At 41.7% G+C, this 15505-nt stretch overlaps 1 protein-coding gene across 13 annotated transcripts in view; it reads left to right on the top strand.

Annotated features, from left to right (window-relative positions):
- The window catches only part of Nedd4l (NEDD4 like E3 ubiquitin protein ligase), a 300850-nt gene that overhangs the window by 168357 nt on the left and 116988 nt on the right, over positions 1-15505 (top strand). For 8 of the 13 annotated variants that reach the window (XR_013429542.1, XM_013357607.4, XM_040272621.2 and 5 more), the window contains exon 1: positions 1970-3118. The exons of the other annotated variants lie outside the window; for them this stretch is intronic. Coding sequence is in view for 7 of the 8 variants with exons in the window: in XM_013357607.4 (XP_013213061.4) it covers positions 1985-3118 (1134 nt within the window). In the remaining variant the exon portion in view is untranslated. Of the gene's footprint in view, positions 1-1969; positions 3119-15505 lie in introns of those variants that run through there. 13 annotated transcript variants of the gene reach the window in all.

Here is a 15505-nt window from a genome sequence, read left to right as displayed (position 1 = left end):
CCTCCACACAATAATCCTTATTCTCTGTTTTATTGAGTAAAATAACTCCTAATATCGAGAAAGGGTCAAATTTAAAGAAAAAAATGCTTCTTGTTTGATGTGTTTTAGTTTATCATTGAATATTCTTCTGAGAGAAATTCACTGTTTAAAAAAGTTTTCCATTTCCATGATCTAAAATAATGACTGTAGTTGAGATGACCTTGCCACGGATCAGAAACTATACTTTTAAACCAAAAAAGGCTTTGAATGCAAAGCTTTTAAAAAATCTGGTGTGAATACAAACTTGATCTGCACAAACGTGTTTTATAATATTAATACTTAGCTTTGCCCCAGGCTGTCTGCAGTGTTGTTACTATGCAAAGAATGCTGGTTGGTGGTGGTGGCTTTTTTTCTTTGTTGGCTATTAATCCAGTGAAGATAATGTGTGACTCTAGTAGTACTTGGAAATTCTAGCATTAAACAAACCTAGCTTCCATTCCCACAGAGAGATGATTTTTTGGTATTTAAAACTCATGCTTTTAGAAAACGGGTTTAGATGTGTGTAAATGCAGGGTTAATCCTCCATACCCTTGACTCTAGAACTGTTGACAAAGCTATGCTTTGCAGATTTTAAAATAAACTTTGTCATTCATTGCAGTTTGGCATTTTCCCCTTCTTTTTAATTTTTTTAACCCCCTCCTAAATAAACCTCTAATGTTTCTGAATCATAGAAAATACTAAGTTTGAAACACAGAATAACTACAAGACTAACCAGACTAACAACAAACCCAATGACAGTTTTTTGAATGTGCCCTTTTATTTCTTAGGTCCTTTTTGGCTTACTGCAGATAGCAAGATTCCTTGTTTGAATCCCAACTGGGGTAATATTGCTGACTTCCTACTGGAAAAGAGTCAGCTCCAAGCAGCATTTTTTTTTCTGTATGGTATTTTAAGTTAAATTACTATAGAAAACCACATGCATACCCGCCTTCAATTTTCCCTGATGTTTTTTCTGTATGGGTGTGAAGGGGTTCACCTATCTGGCATATAAGAGAATATTTTCTTCAGCTGAGTTCTTTTGCTCTGGTACTTCTGTATGTGTGGATCCTATTACATGTGAGAGGCACATGTGCCCCTTTTAAATGAAAAATGTTCATAGTAGCAAGAGGCAGCCCAGATGCACAGCTGGCTGTGTAGTAAATTGTACCCCACGAAGCTATTTTGTTACTTGTAGATCATGGTCTAATTATTTCCCACTAAAGGGACACTAATTCTGTGGGGTGTGTAATCGTATTTAAAGTACCTTTTATTAGTTTGCATTCCATCATGGTAGTGTAGTGATATCATAAATAACAGAAACATAACCTCTGATGCTTGGGAACTACCCCCTCCCCATGCAGCTAAGCTGTACTTGTCATTATTTGCTGTGGTGGGGAGGTGGGGACTTACCAGTGTGTGCTTGTGTTGAGTGCCGGATCCCTAGCACCCGTTAGAGAGTCCCAGGGCTCTGAGCAGTTGGGAAAGAAATGTCCCATGAATGTGATGCGGGCAGATTTACAGCAGCACAGTTCGAGGTGTGTTTGCTGCCTCAGTAAGCTGCGCTGCTCCCCGCTGGGCCACTGCTTTCTGACGGGACAGCAGCAGCTGGGAAGGTGCTGTTTCAGGCTCTTGCTGTTTAAAAAAAAAAAAAAATGAGAGGGAGAGGGGGGAAACTGCAGAGAGTCCACAAGCTGGCATTGGAGGGGGAGAGCGCGGTCATGTGGTTCTGGCCATCCTACCCTCTGTCACAGTGTAGATGAGAGCTTTTTGCTCTTATCCAATCATGCCTGGAATGCCGCTTGCCACTTGGGCTATTTCTGCTATCTGTCGCTCTTGGTGCGGCAGTGCTAACAGTTTGGCAGATGGGACACTTTTTCTTGGAGTTGGTGTCGTTGGTTTTTGACTTCTGGCAGTGCCGGGCTTGTTGTTGCCGCTCGTCCTCTCCCTCCCGGCCCCCCTGGTCACCATGGCCCATCGGCTGCGGTTTCATTTTGGCTCTAGTCGCAGCAACACAGCCCCCGAGTCAGAGATCCTAGACCAGGAGAGAGAAGACGACTTTTTCATGGCATTCCACACCCTCCCGCGGAGGAGCGGCCCGCACCCTTTCGCCCAGAACGGACCGGAGGACAGTGGCAGTGGCCTACAAGAAGGCGTGGGCGCACTCAAGCGCAGCACGTCCATGTTCATCCCGCAGCTGCTCACGGGCATTGACGCCCGCCCCACCCGCAGCTCATCGGTGCAGATCTCCCTGCAGCGCAAGGCCGCTGATGGTGCCACGGACGGGTGCGGGCCACCGGAAGGCCCTGATGACCGACCCCCAAGCACTGCCTCCGACTTCGGGGACCAGGTCACCACCGCCTTGGCCACAAGAGTCTCGTCTCAGAGCAGCTCTCGGGAACCCTCACCAGGGGACACCCCCGGGAGCTCCCCTCCAAGGGCAGCCCGAGACCCGGGGCCCCAGGTCAATGGCACATGTGGCCGCCGCATGCGATGCCCTGGTCCAGCCAACAGCACCGAGGAGGCCACCCCCGGCCTTCGCATCCAGCACCGAGCCTCCAGTGCAGATGTGCGCCAGGTGCGGCTGCTGCCTTTTGGCCCCGACGGCCAGGCAGGCCCGGCTGCGCCTGAACCCAGGCGTTGGTCCTTGCAGCATGTTCCAGATGCTTCTGGAAGCTCTGGGAAACGGTGCTTTGTCTTCCAGTTGCAGCAGCCCCAACCAGGTGCTCCAGGACTGGGCGGGGACTTCAATTTTGGCTTCACCGGCACAAAGGGCGACAGGTTGGTGAGGTATCCCCGAATTCGGCTAGAGAGGAGCACTTCTTACCCTACCCAGCCCCGAGCAGGGCGGGGGAGCCCTACAGAAGATGGAGGAGCCCCAGAGGCGCCACCTCGGGCTGGCAGGATGGCTCCAGAGATTCGTAGGACGAATTCCATGGAGAGGGCTCCACAGGGTCAAGGGTGCACGTTTAAGATCAGGCAAGATCAAAACGCAGGGCAGCAGCATTTCCGAATTCTTGTTACTCGGGGACCTGATGAGGATCCCCAGAATCCCGAGGAGGAGAACACCAAGAGCCCTGCTTCTCCAGGAGCCAGTGCCCTGGTAAGTCCGTGTTTAAGTGTGCACGTCATTCAGAAAGGAAGTTTCCTACTCAGTTTTTCTGCGGCATAATTAAAATAAACTTCATCCTGTGTTCTGGGAGTTTCCCTGTTTCTAGCCTGTGGAACCCAACGTTTGGCCCCATTCTGGAATGATGATTTGCGATCTAGTGTTTGGTAGAGATCCATGAATACTAGTTAGCCTTTTATAAAATATCTTTGCTCTAGGTCCTCAAAGTTAAAGAGCTCTGTTTTAGAAATCTAAGAAAAACGCTTTTCTCTCTCTCTCTCTCTCTCTCTCTCTCTCTCTCTCTCTCTCTCTCTCTCATTTTTCCTTCTGAATAAAAGCCTTTTAAAAAAATTATTACTTAAAATTAGATTGTCCAAAACCAAAAAAGTCAGTGTCAGAACATGTTGATGTTGGAAAGCATTTTTAAAGCCATTTGCTAATACAGCCAGGGACAACACTTTATAACAAAACAATCAGTTCTGATAAAAATGAGAGGATATTATAAAAGACTCCAGTTTTTCCTTTTAATGATTAAGTGTACATAAAGTTTGGTTCTTCCTAATGGCCTTTTTTGCTGTAGAGGATCGTGACAAGTCCTTGTTACATAATTGTCTTGATTTTTGTCTCATTAGGTAATACAGAGCAAGAGTAGTGTCACTTTGGGAACAGTGAAAGATGTGTTTTTGAAGCATATTGGCTAATGGACCAAGGTTAGGGGAAGGTGTGACAGGGACTCATTAATGGTCAGGTTGCATGGCAGTGCAACTTAACACTGCCCACTGGAGTGCCCAAGCCAAGGATGCTGTGTACAGTCTGGTAAGTGCCCTCCAGCTGTGCACACAAACACTTTGCGGGAGATTCTGGCTCTGCTGTGCCTGTTCTCTCTAGCTCCCTTTCAGTGAAATGGAACACAGAAAGACAGCTGCCAACTCCTCCAGCATACTGTGACTCTGCAGCTTTCAGAGTTTGAGAGCAGGATGAAAACTTTAATCAGGTTTTCTTTTTACTGGTAATCACTAGCCATCAAGGGTTTTCTTAAAGAACAAGCACCTTATATTTTGAATTGGCTATTTTTTTTTTTTCCTGAACTCCATGTGATTACTAGTTGTGGGTGTGATGATGAAATGTCTACAGGACTTTATTTACATCTGTGAATTGTCTTTCAAAGTAAGGGGCTGATATTACTCTAGAATTATTTGGTTCTAAACTGCTTTTGTTCAGAAATGTTTGTTGCGACTTAAGTGAACTTTATCATTGCTTCAACATTGTTTCTCACATTTTGAAGGTATAATCAGATGCTAAATGCAAATGCATTTTTTCTTCTCATTACATAAGTACTTTCTTTTGTTACCTCAAACCAATTTTAAGGAAATAACTTTATTTTGGTCTGAACTCATGACACCTATTATACAACGATACAAATTGCAAAAGAGTTTTGATAGGATAGCAGCTTGTAACCCGCCCCAAGAAATTATCATAATAGTTGTAGACCTTTTGTTCAGCACAATTCCATATTGAACTTAGACCACCTACTACATCAAGATTGAATGTTCAGTTATATTACTGAACACTTAAATTACTTTGCAGTTCAGATGTTGAAGACAAGTGCATTTATGATTAAAATCTCATTTGGTGTAGGGCTTGGAGGCATACACTGGCAATTCCAGCTACTTGGGATTCTGAGGCAGGGGGATAGCAAGTTAGAGGCCAGCCTCATTATCTTATCAACTTAGTGAGACCCTATCCCAAAATTTTAAAAAATTAATAAATATCTAGGGATATAGCTCAGTGGATAGGACACTCTGGTTAATAGTCAATGCCCAGTAACTGGGGGGGTGAACCTCTTTTTTAAATCTCATTTGGGGTGGAGTTCCTAATGTAATTACAAATTAAATATACCAAAAACTGTTATCTTACAAGTTTTTTTTCTAATATGGAAGGACTATGCTGTGGAAAGCAAATTTCTACAAAGTTACAAATATAATTTCTGGAATAAAGAGGTGGTTTTGGAGAATAAATTCTGTCTAGTGAATGGGTTGTGTGTGTGCATATACACACACACACACCCATGTACATAAATTATGACAAGGTAAGCTGGTTTTCTCTTTAGCAAAGCTTTTTTTTTTTTTTTTTTTTTTTATAAATCAAAACTGGTAATAAAACTATCTGTTCCATTCAGCAACTCTGCCTGATTCGTATGGACCCAGGGCTGTTAGGCACAGGCAGCAGCTGCCATGGCCTTATTTATCTCGAAGGAAAACATTCACTTGGGCGTCTGCAGTCTGGCTGCCACCAGACCTTTTCGGCGTTTCAAATATCTGCTGCTGGATCAGAAGGGCATTTCATTATTAAATTTGCATGAAACATCATCTAAAATCCATTACAATCTGGTTTTGGAATGATATGGGAAATCTTTTTTGATTTGGGAATAACCTTTCAGGATTCCTTTTACAAATGTGTTCAAATTTCATAAGTTGCGCCTTAGATCTTACTACAAGATTAAGTGGCTATGTGCTTTTATCTGTCTTTGCCTTTTAGACATTCTGCCATGACTAAATCTAAGATGCAACATGACTCCAAAAACTGAACCAGCTAGATTCTTAGAAAAAATACAGGGCAACCTGTGTGATTATAGATTTCTACCAGGTCAGCCACCATCAGTAAAGCTGAATTGGTTCTTCCAGTCATCAGTGATAATCAGCTAAAATAATTCAGAAGTCTTAAAATACCTGTTCAATGCATGATGTTATTCCTAGTCATTTAACAAATAACTTAGTTGTCTTAAATGAGTTCTTGGATTATTTTGTTTGACTATAAACCTCTTAACTGCCTTAGTTATTCTAAAGAAGCTGGGTCAACCTTTAATAGCATGTGTGCCCCCTTTGGATACTGTCCTGTGCATAATAACTGCTAAGCTTTGCATTTTACAAGCCTGGGGAGCCAGTTTTCTAATTCCATTAATATTATCAAGTGTTTAAAGGTCTACTGTGTATTACACTAGTTAATTGAAAAGTTTTACATACTGTCACAATTTGTGGCTGACACAAGTGTTTTCAAGGTAAATGGAGAAGGAGGACCCACAGGGTAAAACCAAGAATTATCACACCTACTTCCCACACTAATAGGAAGGCAGTGTCCTCTCCATTCCTTCCCTTCCAGGTGCTCTGAGCTTTCCAGTATCCTCAGTGGGCATATGTTTTGGAGAATAAATTCTATCTAGTGAATGGGTTATGTGAGTGAGTGTGTGTGTGTGTGTGTGTGTGTGTGTGTGTGTGTGTATGTACATAAATTATGACATGGTAAGCTGTTTTTATTTGGAGGGAATTTTAGTTTGAGTGTTTCAGAAAATATACATGCCTTTGCATAATATACACATTTATAATCATATATACACATGTAATGCACACATGTGAATGTGTAATAAACACATGTATGCATGATAGACATATGTGACTGATACATATGTATCATAGATACATTTATGTAATAGATAATGTACATGTGTGTATGCTTAATACATGCATGCAATGCACACCTACATGTATGATTACACCTGTGAATGAATAATACTCACATGTATGCATAATAGACATAATAGGCACACATATGTATGATGCACATGTGCATGTATAATGCACATGCATGTCTAATATATGTATGAAAGATACTCATGTATAATATATGTATAACAATGCATGCATATGCTATACATCTATATATAATAGACACATGTACGTGTAGTAGACACATGTTTATATAATGCACACACATATTTGCATGATTTAAAAAAGCATGGCTTCAACAAGCAGTTTTAATGCTTCTTGGAATGTGACTTTTTGCTGAAAAGTTTGGAGGTAACTCATTTTGATACCATGCACCACTGATCTAATGGAAGAGATGATTTTGGGGACCCAAAAAGCAGCTTTGACCAATTACTGGCTTTGGGTCCTTGGGTAGCTACTCCCTTTTCAGTCTAATGAGAACAAAATGTCCAGTTTTCAGGGTTCCTTCACCAAAAACCAACCAAACAAACCCAGCTCCTGGGTTGCTAGCCAGGCTTAGTTAGGTCTGAATGAGGCAGCATCTATAGCAGCAGCACCTGGTCATGAGCTAAGCGTACAAGTCCTTACCCTACCAAGTTAATCAGGTTGGCTTGAACAGTTTTTGATCCTTATGGCATTAAACACAAGGACAGCATGCATTTATGAATTAACTTTAATAACCAGCTTTGTCTTTTCTGCCACCCTCTGGTCATTCATCTTTGTCCTTGACATTGCCCTGTGGTGGTGATGTCCTTGAAAAGAATTGACTTGTGAGCTATGCTTCGTAGAAGAGGACCATTGATAATATTTGCAATACTAATTTTTTGAAACCTGAAAAACATTTAAACTGCATTTCCTACATAGATTTACCATGTTATTTTGCTGTATTTCCAGTGATTTAGGTTTGTTTTCTGTATGAAATTTTTACATCATATGACTTAAACACAAGGAAGATATGTGGGGAATATGCTTTATTAGATCCTTCCAAAGGGCTTTCATAAATGTCACAGCTGCTTTGGCCACACCTGGAGGCAGAGTTCTTGGTCATTGAAATTTCCAATTTTATAATACATATCAGTAAGAAATTTTCTGTTCCTACATAATAGTTAACAAGACCAGAAGGAATTTATTCTGTGCCAAAATCATTTTAAAACTTTATAAGTGTTGAATGTTTCTGAAGTTGATGGATATTCTTGTGTAATCGAGCCTAATCCAAGTGGTAATGCTATTTGTGCCAACTTCAAATGATCAAGCAGACTTTTAAATAAAAATAATTGCATATTATTATTGGTAAGAGAAATTAGCCTGAAGACTTTTTTTTCCCTTTTAACTCTTAATTACACCACCAAGACATTTGCAAAAGGGAAAAAATAAAATTCATTGATGGTGTTGAAACTGTTGATTCAGTGCATGGGTACCAGAATATCTGTTTCTTTTGCAAATGTCAAAAGAAGCTTGGGAAAACCCAATCCAGAATTAGCTGGTGATTATTCAGAGCTTTTTTTTTTTTTTTTTTTTTTATCGTATCTGCCATCTTCTAGTTCTTCTAATTCTCACCAAGCAGCAGAGCATTTATTCCTTATCCTCTATAAAACAGAGCCCACCTGCTATGTATATTCCTCTCCAGATTGAGAAATTGAATAGGACTAAAAGGATGGAGGGGAGAAAATATTAGCTAAAATATTTGAGTTTCTGGACCAAAGGAGAGTATGGAAAGGTTTTTAGAAACAATCTTGACTCTGTGTAGCATGAATGCATAATATTCTCAGTGGAATTTCCTTTAAAAAATAATCATCTCATGGTTATTCTGCTGTGGCCTACTTGGGCAGCCTAGGATACAAAGGAGGATAAGTAAATAAGTGTGACAAGTGGCCTGTTGTGAGTGGGCCTGAAAGTAAGTCCCTGATGGCCTGGCTGTTGTCGTGTTGTCCCGAGTCTGAGTGTCCCTAGGATCACCATATTATAACAGGAAGTTCAGTTTTCAGGATGGAGGAGGGGAGTAGATTAAATTTCAAGAAGCCTGCTTTTTATACATGGCTCATTTGAGCAGCATAGTCTGTTCTGACACTTCTGAATCAAGTGTTCAGAACTTTCCATGAAGGCCGTGAAATGAAGGTATCAGAAGCTGGAAGGAAGAAGGAGCCCTGCTTTCCTGGGTTTTGACAGTTGTGCTACATTTTGAATTCAGTTACTTTATATCAGTTCCTTCAGTGCCTGCCCAGCCTACCTAGTTCTTTGAAACCATTCTCCATGTCTGTTAATGTTGATTATTATGCCATGTACTCGGGAGAATTGACAAAACTCTGCCAGGTAGCAAGAGACCAAAAATTTCCCAGGAAGTTCTGCCTTTCCCAGGTCTCTAGAGTACACGGCCAGTTTTTATGGATTACAGTGAGTCCAGTGGCTTTTACTTCCTCATGTAGTAACTTTGAGGCCCCTGTTGCCAGCCCCGGGGCATCCTTCATCATCTTGTCTACCTCTTTCTGGGAGGTCAGGTTGGCCAGGGTCTCAGTCAGCTTGAAAGTCCTTGATGATTCGAATAGTTCCTGATAGATTTGAAGTCCCTTTCTATAGGTCAGTCAAGAATTGTACTCTTAAAACATAATTAGTGACCCATATGTCATAATTGATTTGTTTCCTTGAAAGACTTCTTTTAAAGGTTCATAATCATAGGCCTTGAGAGGTTTTTCTCGTATTCTTTTAAAATGCAGGACCAGGCATTTACCTCTTGATAAGGAGGAAACAAATGACTTTGGTCCAGATTTTTACAATTGAGTTGAATAGAAAAGTTGAGATGGAGTAGAAATATAGAAAGGTACTTTCTAAACTCCTTCTACAACTTCAAACCTGGGAGGTTTTTGTTGGTTTCTATTGTTTTAGTTGCAGATGGAGGCAATACTTATATTTTTAAAATATTTTAAGATTTCTATGGACCTTTATTTATTCTTATATGGTGCTGAGGATCAAACCCAGAGCCCTCATACGTGCTAGGCAAGCACTCCACCACAGAGCTACATCCTGAGCCCCCAAACGTGGGAGTATTTCCCAGGCTAAGAGTTTCATTGCAGAACTGACTTATCCCCTGGCTTTCTTAAGGAATGTGGTCCCCAGTTGAATATAGTAAACTAACAGAATGCTCTGGGATTCTTTGGTATCAACTTTCCTTTGAGTTAAAATAGTTTAAGTGTATCTGATATAACCTTATTGATTGTGCTTTACACTTGATTAAAGATATACCAAATTGTGACATAGCTACAAACATTTTGATTTAGTTTCAATATTGAAAGTGACTTAACCTCTTTTATTAATAGAAATTGTTTTTTAAAAATGCTGATCCAATGCCGAATATACCCATCAGCATGGTATATTGGGGAGCCCAGATGCCAAGGCTCAGGATGCCTTGTGCTTGCACCCTGCATTGAAATTACATTAGCAAAAGGTATGCCTGCTTTCCATCCCATAGGATGGCAGTTTTCTTCAGCTAATGTGTGCAGGAGTCGTTTTTTATTTTAATTTCATAAAATAGAGTGTTGAGTTGCTTTGACTTATTATGTAGTCCAGATCCTTTAATTTTGAACATGAAAGAATATGAGGGCATAACTTTGGCAACATAGGGGATATTATTTTTGCCTCAAGTATCCAATAATTTTAATAACTGCTGCATGTGAAGTGATGACCTTCTTGATAGTGGAGATAGACATTTGGGAACCTGGTTTGGAGCTTTCAGGCTCACAGATAGGACAGCTGAATTTGTGAGGTCCATCCAGAGAAAGCCTTTGTTCCTGGGAGCAGGCTCTAAGCGAGCCTGACACCCAACAGGCAGGGAGTGACAGACTGCTTTCACACTGGCCAGAGAGGCAGGAGTGAGGTCATGGAGTTTGGAACTGCATCCTGAGAGAGAACCAGATTTGTCTCAGTGGGGTCAATAAGAGAAGCCCTGATGGAGAACTGAAAGTAGAAGTGACTGCCAGAGATGGGGTGACTGTGTTTGCCCAAGAATTGCCTTGTTCGTGATTAACAGGTATCATGAAATCATTTTGTACTGTGAAATGTCGCATGATGAATTTTTGGGTGTAGCTTTTGGCAAGAACACCCCTCTGCTTTTCATCTGCTGGTTGCAGTCTTAGGTGAATTTCTTTCTTGCCGGCACCCTCTTCAGAGATGATCTCTACATGCCTGCCTGGGCTGGGTTGAGCAGCAAGAAATACCAGCACTCAGTTCCTGCCATCGGATGGTGTAGCAGATAACTGTCACCTTGATTGCAATATGGTACTGTAGGAGCATAAATCGAACAGAAATGAGCAAGCTTTCCTTTGTAGGGTCGACAGTTCTCTGTTTATATGTGCAGTGGAGAATTTATCCTGAAGAACTAAAGAAATGAATATTTTAAATACTTCCTGCAGTTCTTCTTGTTTGTAAATGACATATAAGAAAATACTGATCTTGCCCTGCATTAGGATGTGGGAAATGTTATCTTAACTATTTAGAGTTCATATATTTAAAGAATATGCATTTAGATTGAACAACAACAAAACACCTCGCCAAGCGTCAAATTAAGTTCATGGTTAAAATTTAAAAAATTTTATTTAAAATGTGCCATGATCATAGAATAAGAAGTTAAAATTGAAGGATGGTAAAATCCTAACATTAGAAGCAGAAAAGGAAATCACAAAGAAAAGTTGGACAGGATAAGCCATATAAAAATATTAGACTTCTGAACTATGAAAAAGGAAAACAAGAGTTGTTTTTCTCAATATTACTGAATTTCTCATATAGTATATCTTTTGGTACCGATAATTCTATATGCATATTTTTGCCAGTGAATTCTTACCTATGTATTAAAAGTTCTAGTAAATACTATAAAAATGCTGAGCTTCCCCACGCTTCTGACTTTCTCATTCCTGTTCTAGGAAATACATGTGTGTCAGGAACACAAGGATAACAATGGAGGCAGAAAAAACCAGCTCTAACTTGCACCTTTTGCACCTTTTATGTTACAAAAACAAACATAATGAAAATGTACAATTAGAGAATGAAAATAGTATACTGAAGTTGCTAGTGGCAGTATTCATGGATGTGACTTCAGAAGGATTTTTAATCATTTAAGGTCAATCTTCTCATGAAGATTAACATTAAACAGGGACGAGAGGTGGGAGGGAAAGGGGGAGAGAAGGGAAATTGCATGGAAATGGAAGGAGACCCTCATTGTTATACAAAATTACATATAAGAGGAAGTGAGGGGAAAGGGGAAAAAACAAGGGGGAGAAATGAATTACAGTAGATGGGGTAGAAAGAGAAGATGGGAGGGATGGGGAAGGGGGATAGTAGAGGATAGGAAAGGCAGCAGAACACATCAGACACTAGTATGGCAATATGTAAAACAGTAAATGTGTAACTGATGTGATTCTGCAATCTGTATACGGGGTAAAAATGGGAGTTCATAACCCACTTGAATTAAATGTATGAAATATGTCAAGAACTATGTAATGTTTTGAACAACCAATAATAAAAATTAAAAAAACATTTAAGGTCAATTATAGGTTCTAAAACTCCTGAGTTTTGAAATGAAGTGAACAAAGTTACAAATCTAGGCAGAAGCCTTTATTAAGATGTTTATTCTCTGCTTTTAATGTAGATTTGCTTTCCATAAAGTAGATGGATGGAGAGAAATCTTTTTCAAAGTACAGCTGCTATTACATTGGCTTGATGATTGTGCAGTAACATCCAGGTCTCAGCCGTGACACCTTTTGAAAAATGAGTGCCCTTTCAGTCTTTCCTTCAATGTATGTCACCTAGAATTTTAAAACTTGAAATTCTCATTTCAGCTCAGACATATATGGAATAGGTCGACTGGTATTTGATGTGTCACATTGTTTTTACTTACAAAAACCCTACTATCACAAGAATATGCTTCTCTGAAGTTTATATAATTATTTAAAATATTGTAATTGTCAGGAATTAATCTCCTGCATTTATATTGCCACTTAATCCTGGAGCTTAATTTTTTTAAAATGTTGCCACGTTTCATTTTAAAATCAAGAACCATAAGAGACTCATATTCTTTGAATGAAGGCCCATGGCCTGATGGTATAATGCTAGAATAACTTGAGAAAATATAACTGAGAAAGTTCCCAAGGAGTTATCATTAATCATCATTAAGATGACCTCTGAAAAAGAGGTTAGCTGTTTCATGGCAGAGAGATGTTGGACATTTTAAACTTTGGAAGGGGGTAACTAGACTTTGGGGGGTGTGGGTCTCATTCGTATCCCCAAGAAGCAGGTTATTTTGTGGGAAAACGGGAGCTATGCACAAACGAGCTGTTAACTCAAGTGGTTTGCTGGGCCCAGAGAGCCCTGATCTAACCCAAGAACAGGAAAACCAGAAAACAATACTGGCCAACTGGGGAGTGCCCAGGTTACACTGCAGCAAGGACTCTGACTTAGCCATAAGCCAGTGGAGGTCTTTCTGTGACTCTCCAGAAGCCAGACTTTACTGAAAAAGCTTGGAAAAGGGGACCTAGAAAGAAACAAGCAGCACATAGTTGCTTAATCTAGAAAAATACCTTGATCTAGGAGAGTAAAAAGCTTAGGGTCTTTTCTCATCAAGCACTAAGGAGGGGTATGCTTTTTGAAAGAAGGTTGTGTTGTATGTATGTGTGGTTTTAAGTGAGAGAGAAATCTGAATTGGGGCCCTTCCCTCGCTCGCTAGTACCTCTGTATTGAACAGCAGCCCTCTGCAGAGCTCGGGCAATGAAGTAAAGGTAGATCCCCCCTAATGCCCATGTCCTCAGAAAGGAGCAGAGAACCTGGGTGGTTGGAGGTGATGATCTCTCCCAGTGCCTGTGTATTGGGGTGTCTGGGTGAAGAACATGGTCATGTGATTCTGACTCATGCGATCATAATATTTATTTAAACCTTGCCTAAAAATCCCCTGTTGAGCTGGGGGTGTAGCTCAATGGTAGAGCCCTTGTTTAGCATGCACAAGGCCCTGGGGTCCATCCCCAGCACAGGGGGAAACTCCTCCTTTCTCATAGAGGGAACTTTTTTTTTTTGGCTGCTTGAACAAATGGGTGGAACTTCCCTGGGTGGCCCTCTGGAGATCCATCAGACAGCTCCATAGATGATGTATAAAGAGTCGCTAAAGGAATTTGCTGAGCTCCCAACTGCCTGCCGGGTCCCTTGCCCCATTCTGGGTACACAGCAGTGAATAGAAGAAACCTGCCTTCTGGTAGCTTACATTCTGGTAACAGGGAGGCAGGTGAACAGAATAAGTTGTGAGAATTACTGTGAGACGAGGAAGAGAGTTAGAGAATGAATGGGGTTGGGGGGCTGTGGAGTGGGCCAGGTTGGGGCGTATGTGGGAGAGCCACAGATGGCCTCCCTTAGGTGATATGGGCAGGCCGAGAGGATGGCCAGGAGGAAGGAGATCATGCCTGCCTGAGGGATGGGTGAGTGGGAAGGTCTTGCACTTTCCTGTGCCTAGAGTAGGAGGAATGGCAATGAGCTGGAGTTGGGTGGACAGGAACAGAGGTGCAGCTCTGGAGGAGAAATGGTCCTGGGATGTCCAGGTCAGAAAGGCCCTTGTGGAGTGGTGTGGGGCAGAAGGGAACAGGAGGGGTTTGAGCAGAGGAAGGACAGACCACACTGGCCCCCATACTGACGGGGAAGGCAACTCAGGAGGAGCTGGGAGCCAGCTGGAGAGGCTATTGTACTAGGTCATGTTGCCTCAGGGGTGGCAGAGCCTGGTCCCTGGTCTGTGCTATGCATGCACACTCACACACACATCCCCCCTGGATGCCAGGGATAATTTGCAGTTCTCGCACCTTAGCTCTTAGCCTGTCTTTTTCATGTTGCGATGCCTAGAAAATGGGAAGCTTTTGTGCTCCCTAAGGAAGGGTTATTTCAAGATGCTTTCTGCTGCTTGTGTCATGCCAGGACGTGGGTGGATGTATTTTTGTAGCTTTGTACCAGAGAGTCTGCTTCTGATTTGCAGATTGCATTTATTATAAGACATATTGTCCATTGATGAATAATGTGTGGGCTACAAAGCAGATCCACAGCTTTTAAAAAAGCTCATTTATCCTGCAAGCTTCACCCTGAGAGGGGCAGACCTTTTTGGGGGTGTTTCCCGAGGGCAAGGTTTTTGCATGTTTTCCTCAGATGGTGGGGTCATTGGGTTTTGTCTCCTGGTTTGTCATGCGTTTTCTGGATTGGCAGAGGATGTGAGGATGAGCACATGCACACAACCTCAGTTATAGAGGAGACATGAATAGAGGTGGGCAAGGGAATCTTAAGTCACTGCTAAGGAAACAGGTGCTCCTTTGTCTCAGCTGCTGAAGATTTTCCTTGTAATATAGATTTAAACAAAGGAGAGGAGCAGACATCACCCTCTGGATTGAAGTTCTGTAGGCGTCATACAGTGGCTACAGACAGGTTTTCCTCAGATTTCCTTGAACTGAAGAAATGAGGCTTGTGCAGAGGTTCTGCATTTGGGCTGCAAGAGGGTTTCCATGAGGGAGGGGAGTGGTCCTTCCAGCTCAGGGGCACACCAAGGTCTTGGGCAGAGAAGAGCATTAAGAGACTGAGATCCTCCCATACCATACCCGAACCTTCAGCTCAAGGGATCTTCCCTCGCTCACAGGAACCTCTCCAAAAATTGTTTTGCCTTTTGAACAGGTTTCTTTTTTGGCCTGTTATGTTGCAATCTTCTGTCAGTGGCCAGGTGACATGTGCTGGAATGTTGGTGTGTGTGGCCAGGCACAACAGATGCAGGAAGATTTGGCTAAAGTGAGGAAGGGGGGAAGAAGCGGGGAGGGAGAGTGGGAGGCAGTGTGTTTGG

The sequence above is a fragment of the Ictidomys tridecemlineatus genome, chromosome 13, assembly GCF_052094955.1.
Source record: "Ictidomys tridecemlineatus isolate mIctTri1 chromosome 13, mIctTri1.hap1, whole genome shotgun sequence".
Taxonomy (NCBI): Eukaryota; Metazoa; Chordata; class Mammalia; order Rodentia; family Sciuridae; genus Ictidomys; species Ictidomys tridecemlineatus.
The sequence above is the reverse complement of the archived record's forward strand: the minus strand, read 5'-3'. Positions and strand labels throughout refer to the sequence as shown.